The following is a 17006-nucleotide window of genomic DNA, read 5'->3' as shown; positions in this document are numbered from 1 at the left end:
TATTTTAACCACAACACTTGCTCAGAGAGCCTAAGGTTCTTGTACCATCTGGTAATGACTCAATTTGTTAATTGCTAACATGATACAAGCCCCACTGGCACTCTAAGCAGCTGCATTATTTAAAATGCTGGTGCACTGAGAATATCTTACAATGCTTCACATGCACGTGCAGAGAAAAATGTTATTAAAACAGTGATAACTTTTACTAGAAGCAATGTTGCTAATACATGTATATTGCAAATATGTTTCTATTCAAAGATGTAATTCAGCTATGTGCATTTAAATTTTGACTAAAATATCTCTTTAAATTCTAAAGGTCCAGCAATAAGCTCTGTATAAGCAAAACTAGAGAACTTACTACAGCATCTTACCAAGGAGCTCTTCATTTAACAAAGAGAAGTTCATAAAAAAATTTAGGGATACAAAAAAAAAATATATATATATAAAAATAAGTTTTAACCAGGAGTGTTCCTGCGATTTTATTTGACTAATAGCTTAAACTCTGGAAGGAATGTCAGTTTTTGTTCCTTTGAATTTACACTATATTATTATTTTTTTTAAAAGATATATAATAAAAATGTCTTTACCCAATCGGCTGCAACCCACTGTGTTTTCCATTTTTATCACTGCAGCCAATCAGCTAAGATTGTTAGGATCCAGCATTTTCTGCATATAAAATACACAAACAAATATGAAACATAAACTGTAAGTTTCTTTGTAATTTTTGGGCCTTTTTGTATGAGCAAGCTCTAATATATAAGTATAAAAGAAAAATACCTCCACTGAGTATGAGCTAAAAAGGAACACTGTCTGCTGCTGCTCCTTCCTCTTCAGGGATTGGCCCAGCTGCACCCACAACCTCACACTACCCTACCCACAATTCACTTTTAACCCTGACCATGAATTTCCTTTTAAAGGGACATTATTTTAATTTTCTTCTAAACGAGTGCATTTTAAAATGTATGAGTTAGTGTTTAATGCCCTTTTTAAATAATGTTATAACTATTTAATATTAATTGATGGTCAATATAATGTAAAACAATTTACATCAAGATGAGGGATTTGTATTACAAGTTACTGGTTTTAAATGAACAGTATAAAGTATTTTTAAAATTTGAACCAAAATGTTAATGAACATTTAAAATTGAATAGTTAAATTGTGTAACAAATAATAAATAGTTTATTAAATGTGTTTAAACATATGTGTAGAATATATTTAATTAACTATAAGCATCCTCCAGTGATTAAATCTTCTATTACTAAGTGTTCTTTTATGCTATTAACATGGTCACTCTGCCATGAATGTAGACAGTTGTAGAAAAAAAAAATCTATATGCACATAAAAGAACAGCTATTAAACTTATTAGATATTTCTTAGTGAATATGTATAAGTAAAAGCTATTTAAATTTAAACTATCAGGAAATGCATTTTCTATACCAAATCCATTAATAATAGATAATACAAAAAAATCCTGTAGATATATTGGTTGACAAGGACAAGCAACCACAAGCCTGAAAATATAAAATATCTTATTAATATATTAATATTAAGCACAGGAGCACAGTAAAATAAATAATAATTCTAAATAAAACAGTAATATATTTTAAAAATTATATTTTCTGGGTATTTTCAATGAGCTTTCTTGAAACTTTTGCTCACTAAGTTGTCATAAATTAAGTATCCAGTAATGTTTAAATGGACATAATGATACATAAATTAAATGTTTTAATGCATTAGAGATGGGCTGTACAAATTATGGCCTGATGATCACATCCCTCCAAGGATATTGCTGTGGCCCTAAGCATCAAAGAGCAGAAAACAAACAGTAATTTAAGTGCAAAAAAAACCCCAAAACAGTTCTGCATGCATTATTAGTTAATCATATGTGAGTGTTTGTACCTTTTTTTGTTAATTTGAGTAGTATTAAATTCAGTAATAGTAAACTATTTCCTGTGTAATGTTTTACTAAAATTGTAACTATAATCTAAATGTATTTTGAGGCAATATCTTTAGCATAAGTGTGATGATCATGTAATGTAGATCACTAGCCAATCCTGTCATTAGTGACTGGTCCTTCATACAAAAAAAAAAGTAATTGGAGACTGGCCCTCTATATAAAAAAAGTGTGTGGGCTCCTACTTTAAAGGATGGTATAATTGTGCAAATATTTGCATCAGACTATTTATTAAACTCCTACAAAGGGGTTAAACTCATAATCACATCATATTGCGGTTCCCAATTAGGCCACGACTAGTGTGCCAAACAGGAGCAGCATATGGGCCATCTGTGACCTATTATGTCTTTCTCTGGATCAGCTTAGCAGCTTGGTGTGGAATATTAAAGGGACAGTCTACTCCAGAATTGTTATGGTTTCAAAAGATAGATAATCCCTTTATTAACCATTCCCCAGTTTTGCATAACCAACACAGTTATATTAATACACTTTTTACCTCTGTGATTACCTTATATCTATGCCTTTGCAAACTGCTCCCTTATTTCAGTTCTTTTGCCAGACTTGTATTTTAGCCAATCAGTGCCCTCTTATAAGTAACTCCACGGGCGTGAGCACGATGGTATCTATATGGCACACATGAACTAACACCCCCTAGCTGTGAAAAACTGTCAAATGCATTCAGATAAGAGGCGCCCTTCAAAGACTTAGAGATTATCATATGAGCCTACATAGGTTTAGCATTCAACTAAGAATACCAAGAGAACAAAGCAAATTTGATGATAAAAGTGAAATGGAAAGTTGTTTAAAATGACATGCCCTATCTGAATCATGAAAGTTTTATTTTGACTAGACAATGTGTTTAACTCCTTTGTGTGAGTCAAAGGGAAATTGAACCCAATTTTTTTTCTTTCAAATTTCAGACAGTATAGATTTACTAATTTACTTATGTTATCAAATTTACTTAAAGGGACACTGAACCCAAATTTTTTCTTTTGTAATTCAGAAAGAGCATGCAATTTTAAGCAACTTTCTAATTTACTCCTATTATCAATTTTTCTTTGTTCTCTTGCTATCTTTATTTGAAAAAGAAGGCATCTAAGCTTTTTTTGGTTTCAGTACTCTGGAAAGCACTTTTTTATTGGTGGATGAATTTATCCACCAATCAGCAAGGACAACCTAGGTTGTTCCCCAAAAATGGGCCGGCATCTAAACTTACATTCTTGCATTTCAAATAAAGATACCAAGAGAATGAAGAAAATTTGATAATAGGAGTAAATTAGAAAGTTGCTTAAAATTTCATGCTCAATCTGAATCACGAAAGAACATTTTTGGGTACAGTGTCCCTTTAACTCCCTTGCTATTTATTTATTTTATTAAAGCAGGTGTGTATGCTTACGAGGGTGCATGTATTTAGAGCACTATATATGAGCTGTTTTGCAAAAAAAAACACTAGATGGCAAACTGCTGCTATACATTGCTACATGTGCATGCTGCCTACCTAGGTATCTTTTCTTTTCAACAAATACCATGAGAATGAAGCAAATTTGATAATAGAAGTGAATTGGAAACTTATTTTAAATTGTATCCTCTGTCTGAATCCCATAAGAAAATTTGTGATTTAATTATTTGATTTAATTACATAGCAAGAAATTATGGCTAACCAATGCACAGTTGCATTCAAGTACTTATTATTTGGGGGACTAACAAATGTGGTGAAAAAGTTAAACTGCATGTGTGTTTTGAGGTGCATATCACCCCCTGTACCCTAATAGAATTCCCACTGCCAATGAAGCCAGAATTTTGCAGATTAACCCCTGGGATGTAGCTAGTTAACTTAGATGTCAGAAATGGTAGCAGAACATGTGTCACAGCCCTCTTTGGAATCTAATGTGTTAAAATGAACCCCCTCTATGGGCAGAGCTGTATTTTCCCCTTGGAGAGAATAATGTTCAGAATGCCAGGTCAAAATAATGTACACTTTTTAGGTATTTTTGATCTCTTCTGGATGAATACAAATTTGTGATAACACAATAAAACGCTGACCGGCTCTTAGAACTCTATGGAGTTTTAAGAATAAGACTAAGAATCTATCATTGGTTACTTTTGCTAGCAGTACTTTTTTTTAAAACACATAGAATAATCAAAAACTAAAGTGGGAAATATAAATGAATCAGTAGGTGCAGATAAACTTTGCATTATATGTGTTTTACAACTTTTGCAGCCAGATAAAGCTCCTAAAAATGAGCAAAACCTACCTGTGTTTTTCACTGCTGGGAAATACGGACGTAATACTGAATCCAGAGGTAGGAGTTTTGCACACACTCCCTATTCTTCAGAATACTTACAGAAAGAGAGTCACTAGCTCTCTAATGCTGACTGTGCATAGTGTATTATATACAAAACTAAGAAAGTTGTAGCTTTAACAAATCACAATAGCAGAACAGATATATATATATATCTCAACAAGCATCTAAAATCAAACAGTAATTTCTGCTTATATGCAGTTCTATGAAACAATCTCACAGATGCCTGGGTCATATTTCAATTTCACAGAGCAACATGTGAGGAGTTTTAACCCCGATGTCAGACTGTAAAGGCTAATTTGTTAAACCCGGAGTAGTATTTACAGGGAAAGTACAAGCAATGTTAAAAGGGCAGAAAGATAGACATGGCTGTTTGATAAGATTTTAACCTGCTTGGTTTGTGTCAGAGTTGCTGTTTTATTGAAATAAAACTTGCAGCTTTCTGTGAAGAGATAGCATTAGGGTTAGGGAGCTGGTGGTATTGGCTGGAAGCATCATGCTGATTAGGGAGTGTGGGAAAACACATAGCTCTGTTTTTCCAGTGAGTATAAGGCCAGTATTTCACAACATTGAAAACGCAGCAAGGATTTGCTCAATTTTGTAGCTTTAGCTGCAAAGGTTGTAATATGTGTATATTGCAAAGATTACCTACGCCTAATTTTTTATTTAAATAAATAAACAGTCCACTTTTGTTTTTGACTACACTGTCCCTTAGAAATCACTTTAAACTGTAAAATGCATCCACCTTAAAAATACAAAGAACTGGGAGGTAGTGAGAGGGGTAAGGGAGGAGTTTGGACTCTTTGGAGCTGTATGCTGGTGCATGAGAAACAGCAATACTGGATCTGTTGGGATACATGAATCTTATACTTCACCGGCTCTGCAGGTTGGCTTTGGTGGAGCTACCAATACTTCCGGGAGGCGTTGATTAAAAATGAAAAGGGAAAGAGGGAGAAGGGATGTCACACAGTGCAGTTGCTGCTGAACAGTGACAGAACCGGGTGGATTGTATTTTTTTTATTTGTTTCCTGTCTGGAAAATGTGGAAATATAATTGATAATATCTAAGCTGCATTGCACAACCTGGCCTGCTCTGGAGGTGACCCTTATTACCCAGCCGTGTTCATCTACAGGAATTCACAGGTTGTACACATGAGTGTGCGCCTTCGTCCGAATGTTCGTGGATAAATTTGTGAAAGCTTCACTGCAACACTAGATCCAGTCAGGCTGTTGTCCTTGTGCGAGGTTCCTTTATTAAATGCTGTTTTCCACCATTTCCATATGATCGAGGAGCAAAAGACACGCAATGTTTTTGTTGTTGCTGTATCCATTGTCTATTTGCATGTAGTGTGTAGACTAGTGTGTGATTTACAGTAACGTAACATTTGTTTGTTTTTAGCCCGTATTAGTTTATAGGCAGCAGAAGCCTTTGTTGTTGTATTTAATTAGGACAGAGCCAGTTGCTGCATTGGGCACCTTGGCTGAGGCAGGAGGGTACTGCGTGCAAAACCCGGAATGTAATTTTGTGTCTAGGTATAAGGAGAGGAGCTATTTTGAAATCATAGACTGCTCCAGCACTGTGATGATGCAGCGGGATTGATTCAGCAGAAAAATAAATTATTGTGTTAACAGATAACCTGTGAGTGTTGTAGATAGGCAAGATTGCTTAAAGGTTAAATTGAGAATAGCGCAGTAGAACAAATTGTAGTGTCCTAGAGGGCTGATTATAGATATTCAATTGCTCTTATGCAGTGACAGACCTGATTGCAGATAGTGCACAATAGGTTGCTCAGAAAGCACCCTCTTGTGATAAAGCGGGTAGTGGCCACAATAGGTTGCTCATAAAGTGGACTATTATAAAGCAGGTAGTGCTCTCATAGGTTGCTCAGAAAGCAGACTTTGGTGATTTGGCTCCATATAGCAACACAGCGGGTTGTATACCTATTGTCTACTCTTTCTCTGATGTTTGGGTTCTGACAATCAAGCCTTTTTTTCTGCCCCAGTAAGGAGGCTCTCCCAGTATGTCCATAGATTTAAGTCGTGAGACCGGCTCGTCCTGGAGAAGGCAGCCAGAGAATGAAGAGAATGGCTCTGTGTTACCAGCCTCTGGTTCCACTGCCTCCCCTTCAGAAGACACTGGTCCACTCTCCACCTCACCAGCACACATACCAGAACCTAATTCCAGATGTAACCCACTGCTACTGGACTATGATGGTTCAGTCATGCCTTTCCTTGGTGGGCTTGGGAGCTTTCAGAGGAGGCTGGTGCTACTTACCTGGATCCCTTCACTGATCATTGGATTCAGCCAGTTCTCTGACTTTTTCCTTTTGGAACAGCCTATAAAGTTTTGCAAAGTAAATGTAAGTCTGCATGACCATGCCCGGGTTGGGGTGACACAGGATGGCAACAACAGTGTGGGGACCCCAGGGGTAATGCAGTCTCTCCCCCCTCCACAGTTGCCCACTACCACTGCACCCAGTGCTGGAGCCCTACCGCACCTTAATGACAGCTGCCTGTGCCATGAGTGGACATACACCATCCAAGCCGGACTTGTGCAGAATGTGGTCAGTAAGGTAAGGAATTCATAATGATCTATGGGGGCATTATGGGTTACATGTTTACAGCATATGTTTATATCCTCTATCAGCCATATATAATTGTTACAATGTGCATGCGAGAAGTGTGTACATTTAATCTGGGGACAGTCTGATTATACCAGCCTATGATTTAGTGACCATCCACAGCCTAAAAGGTAGCTTTGTGTTTGCTTATGGAACAGCACAGGTGCTCCACTGCATCCTCTCCTCCTTCAGTGACCAACCAACCCTTGGCAATATGTCTCTTGAAATAAAATCTAAATCAACATAAAGTTGTACACATTTTCTGAGCTTTTTATTTCCCTTGTGTTCTTGGCCCTGTGCCTAGGACACCTGTTTGCTGCATTTTATGCTATAATGCTGCATTGTAGAGACGATCCTTCCCTCGCCACCTGTGCAGGGATTAACTCCCTTGGCTGCTGCACTTGAGTTTTTCCTTCTTACTGTGAACAAAGAAGATATGAAACATTTGCCTTTCAAATGGGTTAATGAATCTCTCATACTTAATTTATTTAAAAAGGTGGTGGGTGGACTGTATTGTCTGAAATCAAAGTGTGGATATATTCAGTATTCTGTTAAATGTCACAATGAAATGTGGAGTTCAGAATAATTCTAAAGTGCACACTGCCTGCTGACTTACAATAGAAATATATAATTTTAAAGTGACATAAAATGCAAAATAAATGAAATACTCATGTGTTAGCATTTTATTATTGCCCTTTTGCTTGCATACAACTGTGTGTTTAACTCATTTAGAGTGGTTAAGCACATAGTTAAAAGCAGCTCATGAGTAGCAATGCACTAATAGCTGAATGCATCTCGTAAGTGCCAATTACAAGAGGCATATGTGTGTAACCACCAATCACCAGCAAGCTTAGTAATACATTGCTGGTCCACTCCTGAGCCTACCCAGGTATGTTTTTTTTTTTTTAACAAAGGATACTGAGAGTGTGAAGTAAATTTGATAACAGAACTATATTAAAGCGTGTTTTAAAATTGCATGCACTAACTAAATCATGAAAGTTTACTTTTTCCCTTTTATGTAACTTGGTTTCAGTGCGGCATGCATTGTTATTGAGCTAATAATACTCAAGCCTTTTATAAGTCATAACTTGGAGCATAGCTTTTTTTTCTAACACACAAGTCTCATGTGTCATCTCTCCAGGAGTTTATGTACCACACATAATGCATGTGACAACTGTTTCTTTAGTATAATGTCAGAACAAACCACATCATTTGGAAGCTTCTCTTAGTGAATTCCGTATGGAAATTTTAAAGTGATTGTAAAGTTTAAGAAATTGGTGCCCGGTATCTAAAAAAACAAAATCTTAAAAACAGGGGCACTTTAATTCTTTAAACTTTATTTACAGTGATGCTTCTTTTTTAAAATACTTACCTTTTGCGTTACGGAAAACAGACCGCTGATCCACCGCCCACATCTACTGTATTTAGCAGATCAATAATGAATCTGGCTTCCAACAATCGTTACCTGCCCCACGAGTTGGATGCCAAAAGGGGCACGCAACGATTGAAGGAAGCCGGATTCGTCATCGATCTGATCAATACAGTAGGAGATGCGGGCGGAGGATCCGCGGTATGTTTTCCATAATGCAAAGGTAAGTATTGTAAAAAAGAAGCGTCATTGTAAAGTTTAATATATTAAAGTGCCCCTATTTTTAAGATAATTTTTTTTTCAGCAGTGTATATCCTGACGCAGTCCTTGAGATGAGTATTAGTCCGTCTAGATTGTTTGTTTCTTATTTTGTAAAGTTCATAGGCTGCTCTTTGCCGCTCCCTAGTACCCACCTCATAGTGTTGTGCATGACCAGCGTCCAGTCTCCTTATGATATAAACGTCTTTCTTCGCTGCTATTGGCTGTTTCATGCAATGTTTTTAGAAAATGTAGTTTTCTGCCTTCTGATCAGATTTCGGGCATGAACAGATGACTGGAGAGCCACATTAAACTGATAAAAGGGCCACCAATTTTAGATGCGTGCTCTAAAGGATTAGAGCAGTGGTCCCCAAAGTGGGCGGTACTGCCCCCTGTTGGTTGGTGGGATTAATATGGGGGGCACTTATAGGCATAAGAGGTGGAAAGGGGGCACTGGGATTACTATGGGCGGAAAGGAGTGGAAGAGGATGCTAATGAGCCCCTGAAAGTATAATTATAACTTGCTATGCTTTATCCTAGATCCGCAAAGCAAAACAACTTTCTTGCTTTGTATTTGAAGTTTTACTGCTCTCTCAAGGCTTTTTCTTCTATGATAGTTCAGGTTTATCAACAACTTACAATTTCTCTCACTATGATAAATTGCAGCACTTGTACTGTGAGCTTGCGTTCTTTTTTCCAGCGCTGTACTTTAGCGCAGATTATTTAAGGGACAATATACAGCAATTTTCATATAACTGCATGTAATAGACACTACTAAAAAGAATATGCACAGATAATGATATAAAAATCCAGTATAAAACCTTTTAAAAACTTACTTAGAAGCTCCCAATCTAGCACTGTTGATGAGCTTAGACTGGGATACCCAGTGAAATGGGCTGAGAAAGCAGGAAAAACAGTCACTCCCCCCCTCCCCTGAATATGAAAAGACCCATAACACAAACGGGAGCAAGCAGGAATCCGTAGACATCCAGTATATATCTAAAACTTTGGGTCTTGGAGTCTCAAAATCAGCACAATGTTTTTAAAAATAAGCAAAACTATACATTGTTACAAAAACACTCCCAGAGGGGCTATATAAATGTATCATCTACAAAACATTTAAAGTGAATGTAAATTTTGATGCTAAAGTGCCCGTTTTTAAATTTTTTAATAAAAACAGGGGCACTTTAATTCATCAAAATTTTACATTTCACTCGTTGTAAAAAAATACTTACCTTTTTAATCTTGACAGCAGCTCCAGCTTCCTCCGGTCGTTGCAAGCCATTTCTGACGTTAGAAATGATGGATAGGTCATCCTCCAATCACGGCTTCCCCGCTGGGGGAATCGGTGTCTGATTCAACACCATGATTGGAGGAAGCCGGATTCCTCATTTTAGATCCAGGAAGAGGCTTTGCGACGGGTGGAGGAAGCAGGATCGGCTATCAAGTTTAAAAGGTAAGGGTTTTTTTTACAATACGAGTGAAATGTAAATTTTTATGAACATTTTTATGAATTAAAGTACCCCTGTTTTTAATCAAATTTTTAAAAAACGTGCACTTTTGCATCAAAAATTACATTCACTTTAAAATATAAAAATAGGGGGCGCCCTTGTAGAGTAGAGTAATGTATGCAATTGTGATTAAAAATAATATAAGTGGATAAAAACCAATAGGATAATGTATGCAATTGTAATTGAGACTACAAAAGTGGATACAAACTGGTGACAAATGTAGTCTGTATATACCCACCGTCTTAGTAAAGATAGAATATTGACATATATAAACAGTAATATATTAGAAAGTGAACTCAGTGGTAAAATTATACTACCAACACAAGTCCATAGATGGCTATTATATGGTATCGATATTAATGGATGGCATGTCCAGAAGGCAGCTATCTGTAGGGGATCAAGGCCGCGATCCAAGGTCAGTAATCTGTAATGGATAGAGAAGGACAGAAGCGCCACATGGCCTAATACTGAGAGATGCAAATCAGAATATAGGTATAGCTATATATATGTATCAACATATTGTAATGATGTATTTTGTGTATTGACTATTTGTGATGTCAGAAAACACCTGCCTATCTGATTGGTTATGGCTCAGACAACATGTGCTTCAAGCCACACCTACCGCAGGTGTTGCCCATTTTTATCACTTATCTAGATTGGTTTGTTTGGCATATATAGCAAGTGGTTTCATATTATTTTTTATTAAGCCTGATGAAACAGCCACTGGTGGGCTGAGAAACGCGTCGCTAATTATTTTAATTTTTATAATAAAGTAAGTTTATTACTTTCCACTTTCTGCCTGTTTATATTCTACTCCTTTCCCTACCAATCTGGTACTTGGACAACTGCGAGTTCCTGAACTGCTGGAGTTTTAAGTCTACTGGGTGACTACATTGATCCCAGCTTCCCTCTGCAGCACCAAAGGAGGTGCTCCACCTATTGTGAGTGAATTTCATATACTCCCACTACTCAACAGTACTAGGCTATATAGGCACCTTTTGTGTTTTATATTATCCTCTACAGATCACTACACTCTGATCAGAGGCCAGTCTTCTGGGTGACTGCTTTTGGTCCCAGACTGCTCCTTCCACACCACTAGGGGTGTCTGACTACATGTGAGTGAAACATCACCTCCTATATTCTGATTTTTATCTCTCAGTATTAGGCCATGTGGCGCTTCTGTCCTTCTCTATCCATTACATTCACTTTAAGCTGAACCTTCCTGTGGTAAAGTTTGTATAGCATCAGCAATTTAATCTTTTGTTGCCAGTTTGTATAACAAATTTACCTTTTACACTAAGGATTTAGATTTGGTTTTGAGAGTGTGTCAGAGAACCTGTGTGTGAGAGTTAGTATGTATATATGTGAGTGTGTGTGTCTGTGAATGTGTGTATGCGACCCAGCGGACCCAGGCGGCACTTGACAGGGGGCGACACGTCGGGGACTGAGTCAGTTACTGTCAGACTCAGACCACTCCTCTACTCTGTCTCTGTGGGGTAAGTTGCAAGCTCCTGTGGTGGTAATTAATACCAGAATATTAAACCAAAGGGGTTGTCCACTTTTTAAAATTATTTTATTGGAAGACAAATAATATAGGTATGAAGATTAACAATTATCTATAGGCTACAAAATATAAAACAAGTCTCAAGAAATACCAAGAGCTACAAACATAAAGATACAGTCCAAATTATATGGGGCAACTCTATTTTAAACAAACCCAGATTAAGCAATATTAACTAAACATAGTGAACAAGAGAATTTATCCCAAAGTAAAATGTATACGAATGCTAATATACTCAGCCAGTTCAGTCCTCCAATGCTCTCTCTCTCTCAGTTGCTTCCAGGAGGTGAGGAAGATAAAAAAGTGTGTATACTAACTGTTGGCTCCCATTGTATACTTAATTCATTTAAGGTGTGTCCTACCATACACCAATCAAAAGGCTATATGGGAGTGTCCTTCTTAGACAAAGACTAGGCCAGAGGCCTAGTCTATATTTTAAAATATGTTTGTAAATTAAAGAATTAACTACTTGAACACTCTAGGGATAAATTCTCTGGTTTTATGACACCACAGCTCCCAGCAGCATAACCATATTATGCACAAAGACACAGAGCCAGTCAGGGGCCACATTCAAGGTGGGACAAGCAAATCACTTTAACGTCCTTCCTTATTGCATAGTTGTGCATAAGCATTGTTTGCATGCGGGCAGGCTTAGTGGGTAGATATGCTAATCACTAATTTTACTGTTAGGGGAATAGACTTAATTAATTTTCTGACCCAGGCAGCACAATAATTGGAACTGGCCCTGGCAAACTTGTGAATTCTGGAGTATGCATTTACAGTTCTAGCAAAAAATTAAAAAAGCACAATTTTCACAGTTATATTACAGGAACCTGGAGGAAAATAAATAATATATTCCATTTTTTTTCACTGTGCCTAATTAAATGTTTTATAGGCAATTTGGTTTTGTGGTCCATGTTCCATTTAAGTAGCGCTGATCACATGTTTCTCACGGTAAAGAATAGCTAGAGGGTAATGATGACATATTTTATCATGATAAATGGGAAGAAAGAGAAAGCAGCAGGTCCGGGTGATTAGAACTTGTTTACATTTTAATAGCAGCCCACTACACACATCATGTGAAAACCTAGAATCACTTACTAAAACCCACTGTAATATGTTATCAGCTGTTGAGTTTCCATTTTGAAACACAGGGTTGCATAAACGTGATTAAAATCCTAGATCCAGGTCAAAAACTTAGGAGCCAGAAGTTTTATACCACTGTCAACATTGTGACCATGTTAATATTTAGCAGCTATGTACTACTGGAGGATAGATGAACACATCTGGTGAACCAATGACAAAAGGCATTTGGGAGTAGCCACCAATCACCATCTAGCTCCAGTAGTGCTTTGCTGCTGCTGAGCAAATGTGCAAAGAATACTAAGAGAACAAAATCTATTATCAAATTTTAAGTGGATTTAAAATAGTCTTAAAATGAAATTCTCTATCCGAATTGTTAACGTTTTATTTTTGACTTTCAAGTCCCTTTTTAAACGTGTATGTCTCAGATACAGCATGCGGTCTTTAGAGACTTCAAATTACCTCTTTATTTTTTTTCTTGGTATGCTTATTTTGAAAGGCTCAGGAGCATTTAACTGGGAGCTAGCTTGCAATTGGTAGCTACACACATGTCTCTTGTCATAACTTGGCAGGGGTTAAAAACAGTTATATGTAAACAACTGTGCAATAATAAAATGATCAAACGCATTGGAACATTTACTTTTTGCACTTGCATGTCCGTTACGGTAATGAACCCTAAAAGCTAACCCTTGTCTCCCTCTGAAGTTAGCTTTCACATGAATCACAAACCGCTTCCTTTTCCTTATGCATTTAATACAGCATTTCCCATTTGACTGTGAGAGATGAGAGGAGATGGAACATACTTGGCACAGTTAACAACAATGATTGACTGCATCAGTAATAAACAGATTTGTTTAGAAGCTCTCCTCTGTATGTAAATCTGCTCATTTGTTAAAGGACTTGTAGCATTTTGTGTGCACTTTTTCATTTACAAAACAGAAATAGCTGCCTTCTTTTCTGCTGGTTTAATTTGTTTGTAATATTTTTAATTGCGGATACACATTTAACCTTAGAATTGTTAAATAGAATAGTTAAATAATTTATTTTAAACTGCTAGTTTAGGTATTCCCTTAAAGGGACATGACATTTTTTTTTCTAAGATATAGATAGAGCATGCAAAGTTAAACAACATTCTATTATCAAATTTGCTTATATTTTTTTTTAGGAGAATCAATGCACTACTGGGAGCTAGCTGAGCATATCAGATGAGCCAATCATAAAAAGGCATTAATGTGCAGCCACAAATCCGAAGCTAGTTTTTAGTAGTGCACTGCTGCTCTTGAGCTATGTATGCTTGATCTACAAAGTATACCAAAAGAGCAAAACAAATGTAGGCGTAAATTGTAAAGTTGTTTAAAATTGTACGCTCTACCTCAATAATGAAAGGAAACGCAAATTGTGTTTCATGTCTTTTTAAAGTGAAAGTAATCCCTAGTGTTGTACAAACGCTAGGATTTACTATTGAAACAAAGGGCACTTTCATTCATGAAGTATAAGATACTTCATGTAGACAGCAACTTTATTTGATTCAATCAATCGCTGTTTTTAGCTGCTACAGCAGCCCACGGCTAAAAATAATTTTGGCTAAGAGGTGACGTTTTCACCTCTTAGCCAATAGCAGTGCGCTAAATCCGGCTTGGCGCCCATGGGAGCCGGATTTACCACACTGCTATTGGCTAAGAGGTGAAAACGTCACCTCTTAGCCAAGTTTTTTTTAGCCGTGCTCTGCTTCATGAACGAAAGTGCCCTTTATTTGTTTCAATAGTAAATCCTAGCTTTTGTACAACGCTAGGGTTTACTTTCACTTTAAAGAGACCATAATTTTTTCCCTTTTTGTTGAAGGTGAAGTGCTTTTTTTATAGTACTATTTTTTTTTTTATTTTTTTTTTAAATGTGTCTAAAGCATATGTTCCTGTATTTGTTTTTCTAAACACCTTTTTTGTGTGTGTGTGTTTATGCTTGAGGGATGTGTCACTGCCCACCAATAAATTAGTGGGACTTCTTCTTATCAGCCAATGAGCTTTTTCTATCCCTGGACACTCTATGGTAGGGGGTGGATAACCTTGGTTTCCTTGACCAGTGGGGTATGTTTAAAAAAATAAAAAACAACAAAAAACTATTTTAAGAAAAAAGTGCGCACAGAATCTTTTAATACCCCTAAGCTATTGGACTACTGACTGCAGCTAGTGCTATAGTACGGGAATATATTTTTTAACATGTCAGCAGTTGGGGCACACAATGTTAAGAAGGCTCCCAAGAAACAGTAATATTTTTGCAATATATAATTATTTTAGTAACCACTTCTCTTACCTCTAGCATTGATAATGTGAATGTGCATGCCACCTGCCTTTCTGTAAAATTAATGGCATTTAAAATTATATTTCTAGAAAACAGGAAACCACAATCACAGAATTTTACTCCTGAGTTCCTTATTTTTTTTTTTAAATGTTTTTATTAATAAATTAAATTAATTAATATCTGTATTCATATTCCATATAAAATATGCATAACTGGTCCCTTAGCATCCTTCCTGGCCTTTAAAGTGAATGTAAATTTTGATGTTAAAGTGCCCAGCTTTTAAAAATTCGATTAAAAACAGGAGCACTTTAATTCATCTAAATTTACCTTTTAATCTTAACAGCAGCTCCAGCTTCCTCGACCCGTCGCAAAGTGTCTTCCTGGGTCTAAAATGAGGAATCCGGCTTCCTCCAATCACAACATTGAATCAGACACTGATTTCCCCCGGGGGAAAGCCGTGATTGGAGGATGACCCATCCATCATTTCTGACATCAGAAATGGCTTGTGACGGGTGGAGGAAGCTGGACCTGCTGTCAAGAGTAAAAGGTAAGTATTTTTTCACAACATTCACTTTAATTACAATTGTATGAGTGTGTGTTAAATAGTGTTTTGTGCTTCTTGAGTGCCTTTGTTTTTACAGGAAAAAAGGAAACCTCTTATAGTGCAAAAATTTGTTCTGCTGCTTTGCTTTATTTTAAGGAAAGTGTTTTAACAGTGTAGAAAGAATACAAAATGAAATCACACCAGTAGTAGTGTGAGTTATGACATTAAGTTATCCCCCTGTTGAGAACTAGTTCTGTAGACAGTGTTTTTCATATAAAATATTTACAAGTTTCTTTTGTCTTATTGAATGACGTAAGCAGGTTCGGCATACTAATACCTCAGTTGTATTCAGTCACTAAGCCAGGGCTGAATCATTTACTCCTATTTTGTAAAAAAAAAAGGTGTGCCAAAATTCATCTAGGATCTTTTTCCCAAGCATATTTACTTTTTCAGCAGAAAGAAAATGTCACCATGTTAGGAACACAGCGAACTGGCTAAAATATAATAATCACATGAACATCCCTTAAAATATAATAATATAGATACAATGGATAAGCTTTATCAGGACAAAAATAGTTTTTTTTAAAAAATAGATATTCTCAACAGTAATTAATGATGATCCGTGGACTTAGTGTCATTAGAAAGAAAATAGTTTTTGTTCTTAAATATTATGCTTTATCAGAAAATTGGAGGTAATTCAACTCTTTATCATAATCTTCATATCATTTTTTTTTCTTGTAAAAACAAAAACAAAAAAACTTTATTTTTTCTTCCTTTCTTTTCCTTTACATTTCTTTCTATTTGATAAAAAAAACTATTTTTTTTTCTTACTGTTTCCAGAACATATGCACAATTGCTAAGCAAAGGATGAAAGCCCTCCTTACTTGCCTTCCCTAAAGGTGTTTTTAATACTGATTGTCTTAAAGGGACACTGAACCCAAATTTTTTCTTTTGTGATTCCGATAGAGCATGCAATTTTAAGCAACTTTCTAATTTGCTCCTATTATCAAATTTTCTTTATTCTCTTGGTATCTTTATTTGAAATACAAGAATGTAAGTTTAGATGCCGGCCCATTTTTTGTGAACAACCTGGGTTGTCCTTGCTGATTGGTGAATAAATTCATCCACCAATAAAAAAGCGCTGTCCAGAGTCTAAACCAAAAAAAAGCTTAGATGCCTTCTTTTTCAAATAAAGATAGCAAGAGAATGGAGAAAAATTGATAATAGGAGTAAATTAGAAAGTTGATTAAAATTGCATGTTTTATCTGAATCATGAAAGAAAAAAAATTGGGTTCAGTGTCCCTTTGAGCGAAATAACTGTAATTTATTAAACTTTTTTTTTTAATTTTTTTTTTTTATTAAATAGGCCTGCATTCATCACACACACACACACACACACACACACACACACACACACACACACTATATGACTAAAGCTATCTGGACCATTGAGTTCAGGTGTTTGAGCCACACCCATTGCTAACAGGTGCATAACATCCAGCAC

The 17006-nt window shown here is 36.3% G+C and overlaps 1 protein-coding gene across 2 annotated transcripts in view; it reads left to right on the top strand.

The window, feature by feature from the left end:
* Positions 1-5095: 5095 nt before the first annotated feature.
* Positions 5096-17006, top strand: part of SLC22A23 (solute carrier family 22 member 23) — a 356688-nt gene continuing 344777 nt past the window's right edge. Inside the window, exons 1-2 of one of the 2 annotated variants that reach the window (XM_053714681.1) lie at positions 5096-6617; positions 6714-6830. In XM_053714681.1, coding sequence (XP_053570656.1) covers positions 6279-6617; positions 6714-6830 — 456 coding nt within the window. In that variant the 5' untranslated portion in view covers positions 5096-6278. Of the gene's footprint in view, positions 6831-17006 lie in introns of both variants that reach the window. The other variant, XM_053714680.1, reaches the window with a different exon arrangement.

Source organism: Bombina bombina, chromosome 5, assembly GCF_027579735.1.
Source record: "Bombina bombina isolate aBomBom1 chromosome 5, aBomBom1.pri, whole genome shotgun sequence".
NCBI classification, from domain to species: Eukaryota; Metazoa; Chordata; class Amphibia; order Anura; family Bombinatoridae; genus Bombina; species Bombina bombina.
The sequence above is the reverse complement of the archived record's forward strand: the minus strand, read 5'-3'. Positions and strand labels throughout refer to the sequence as shown.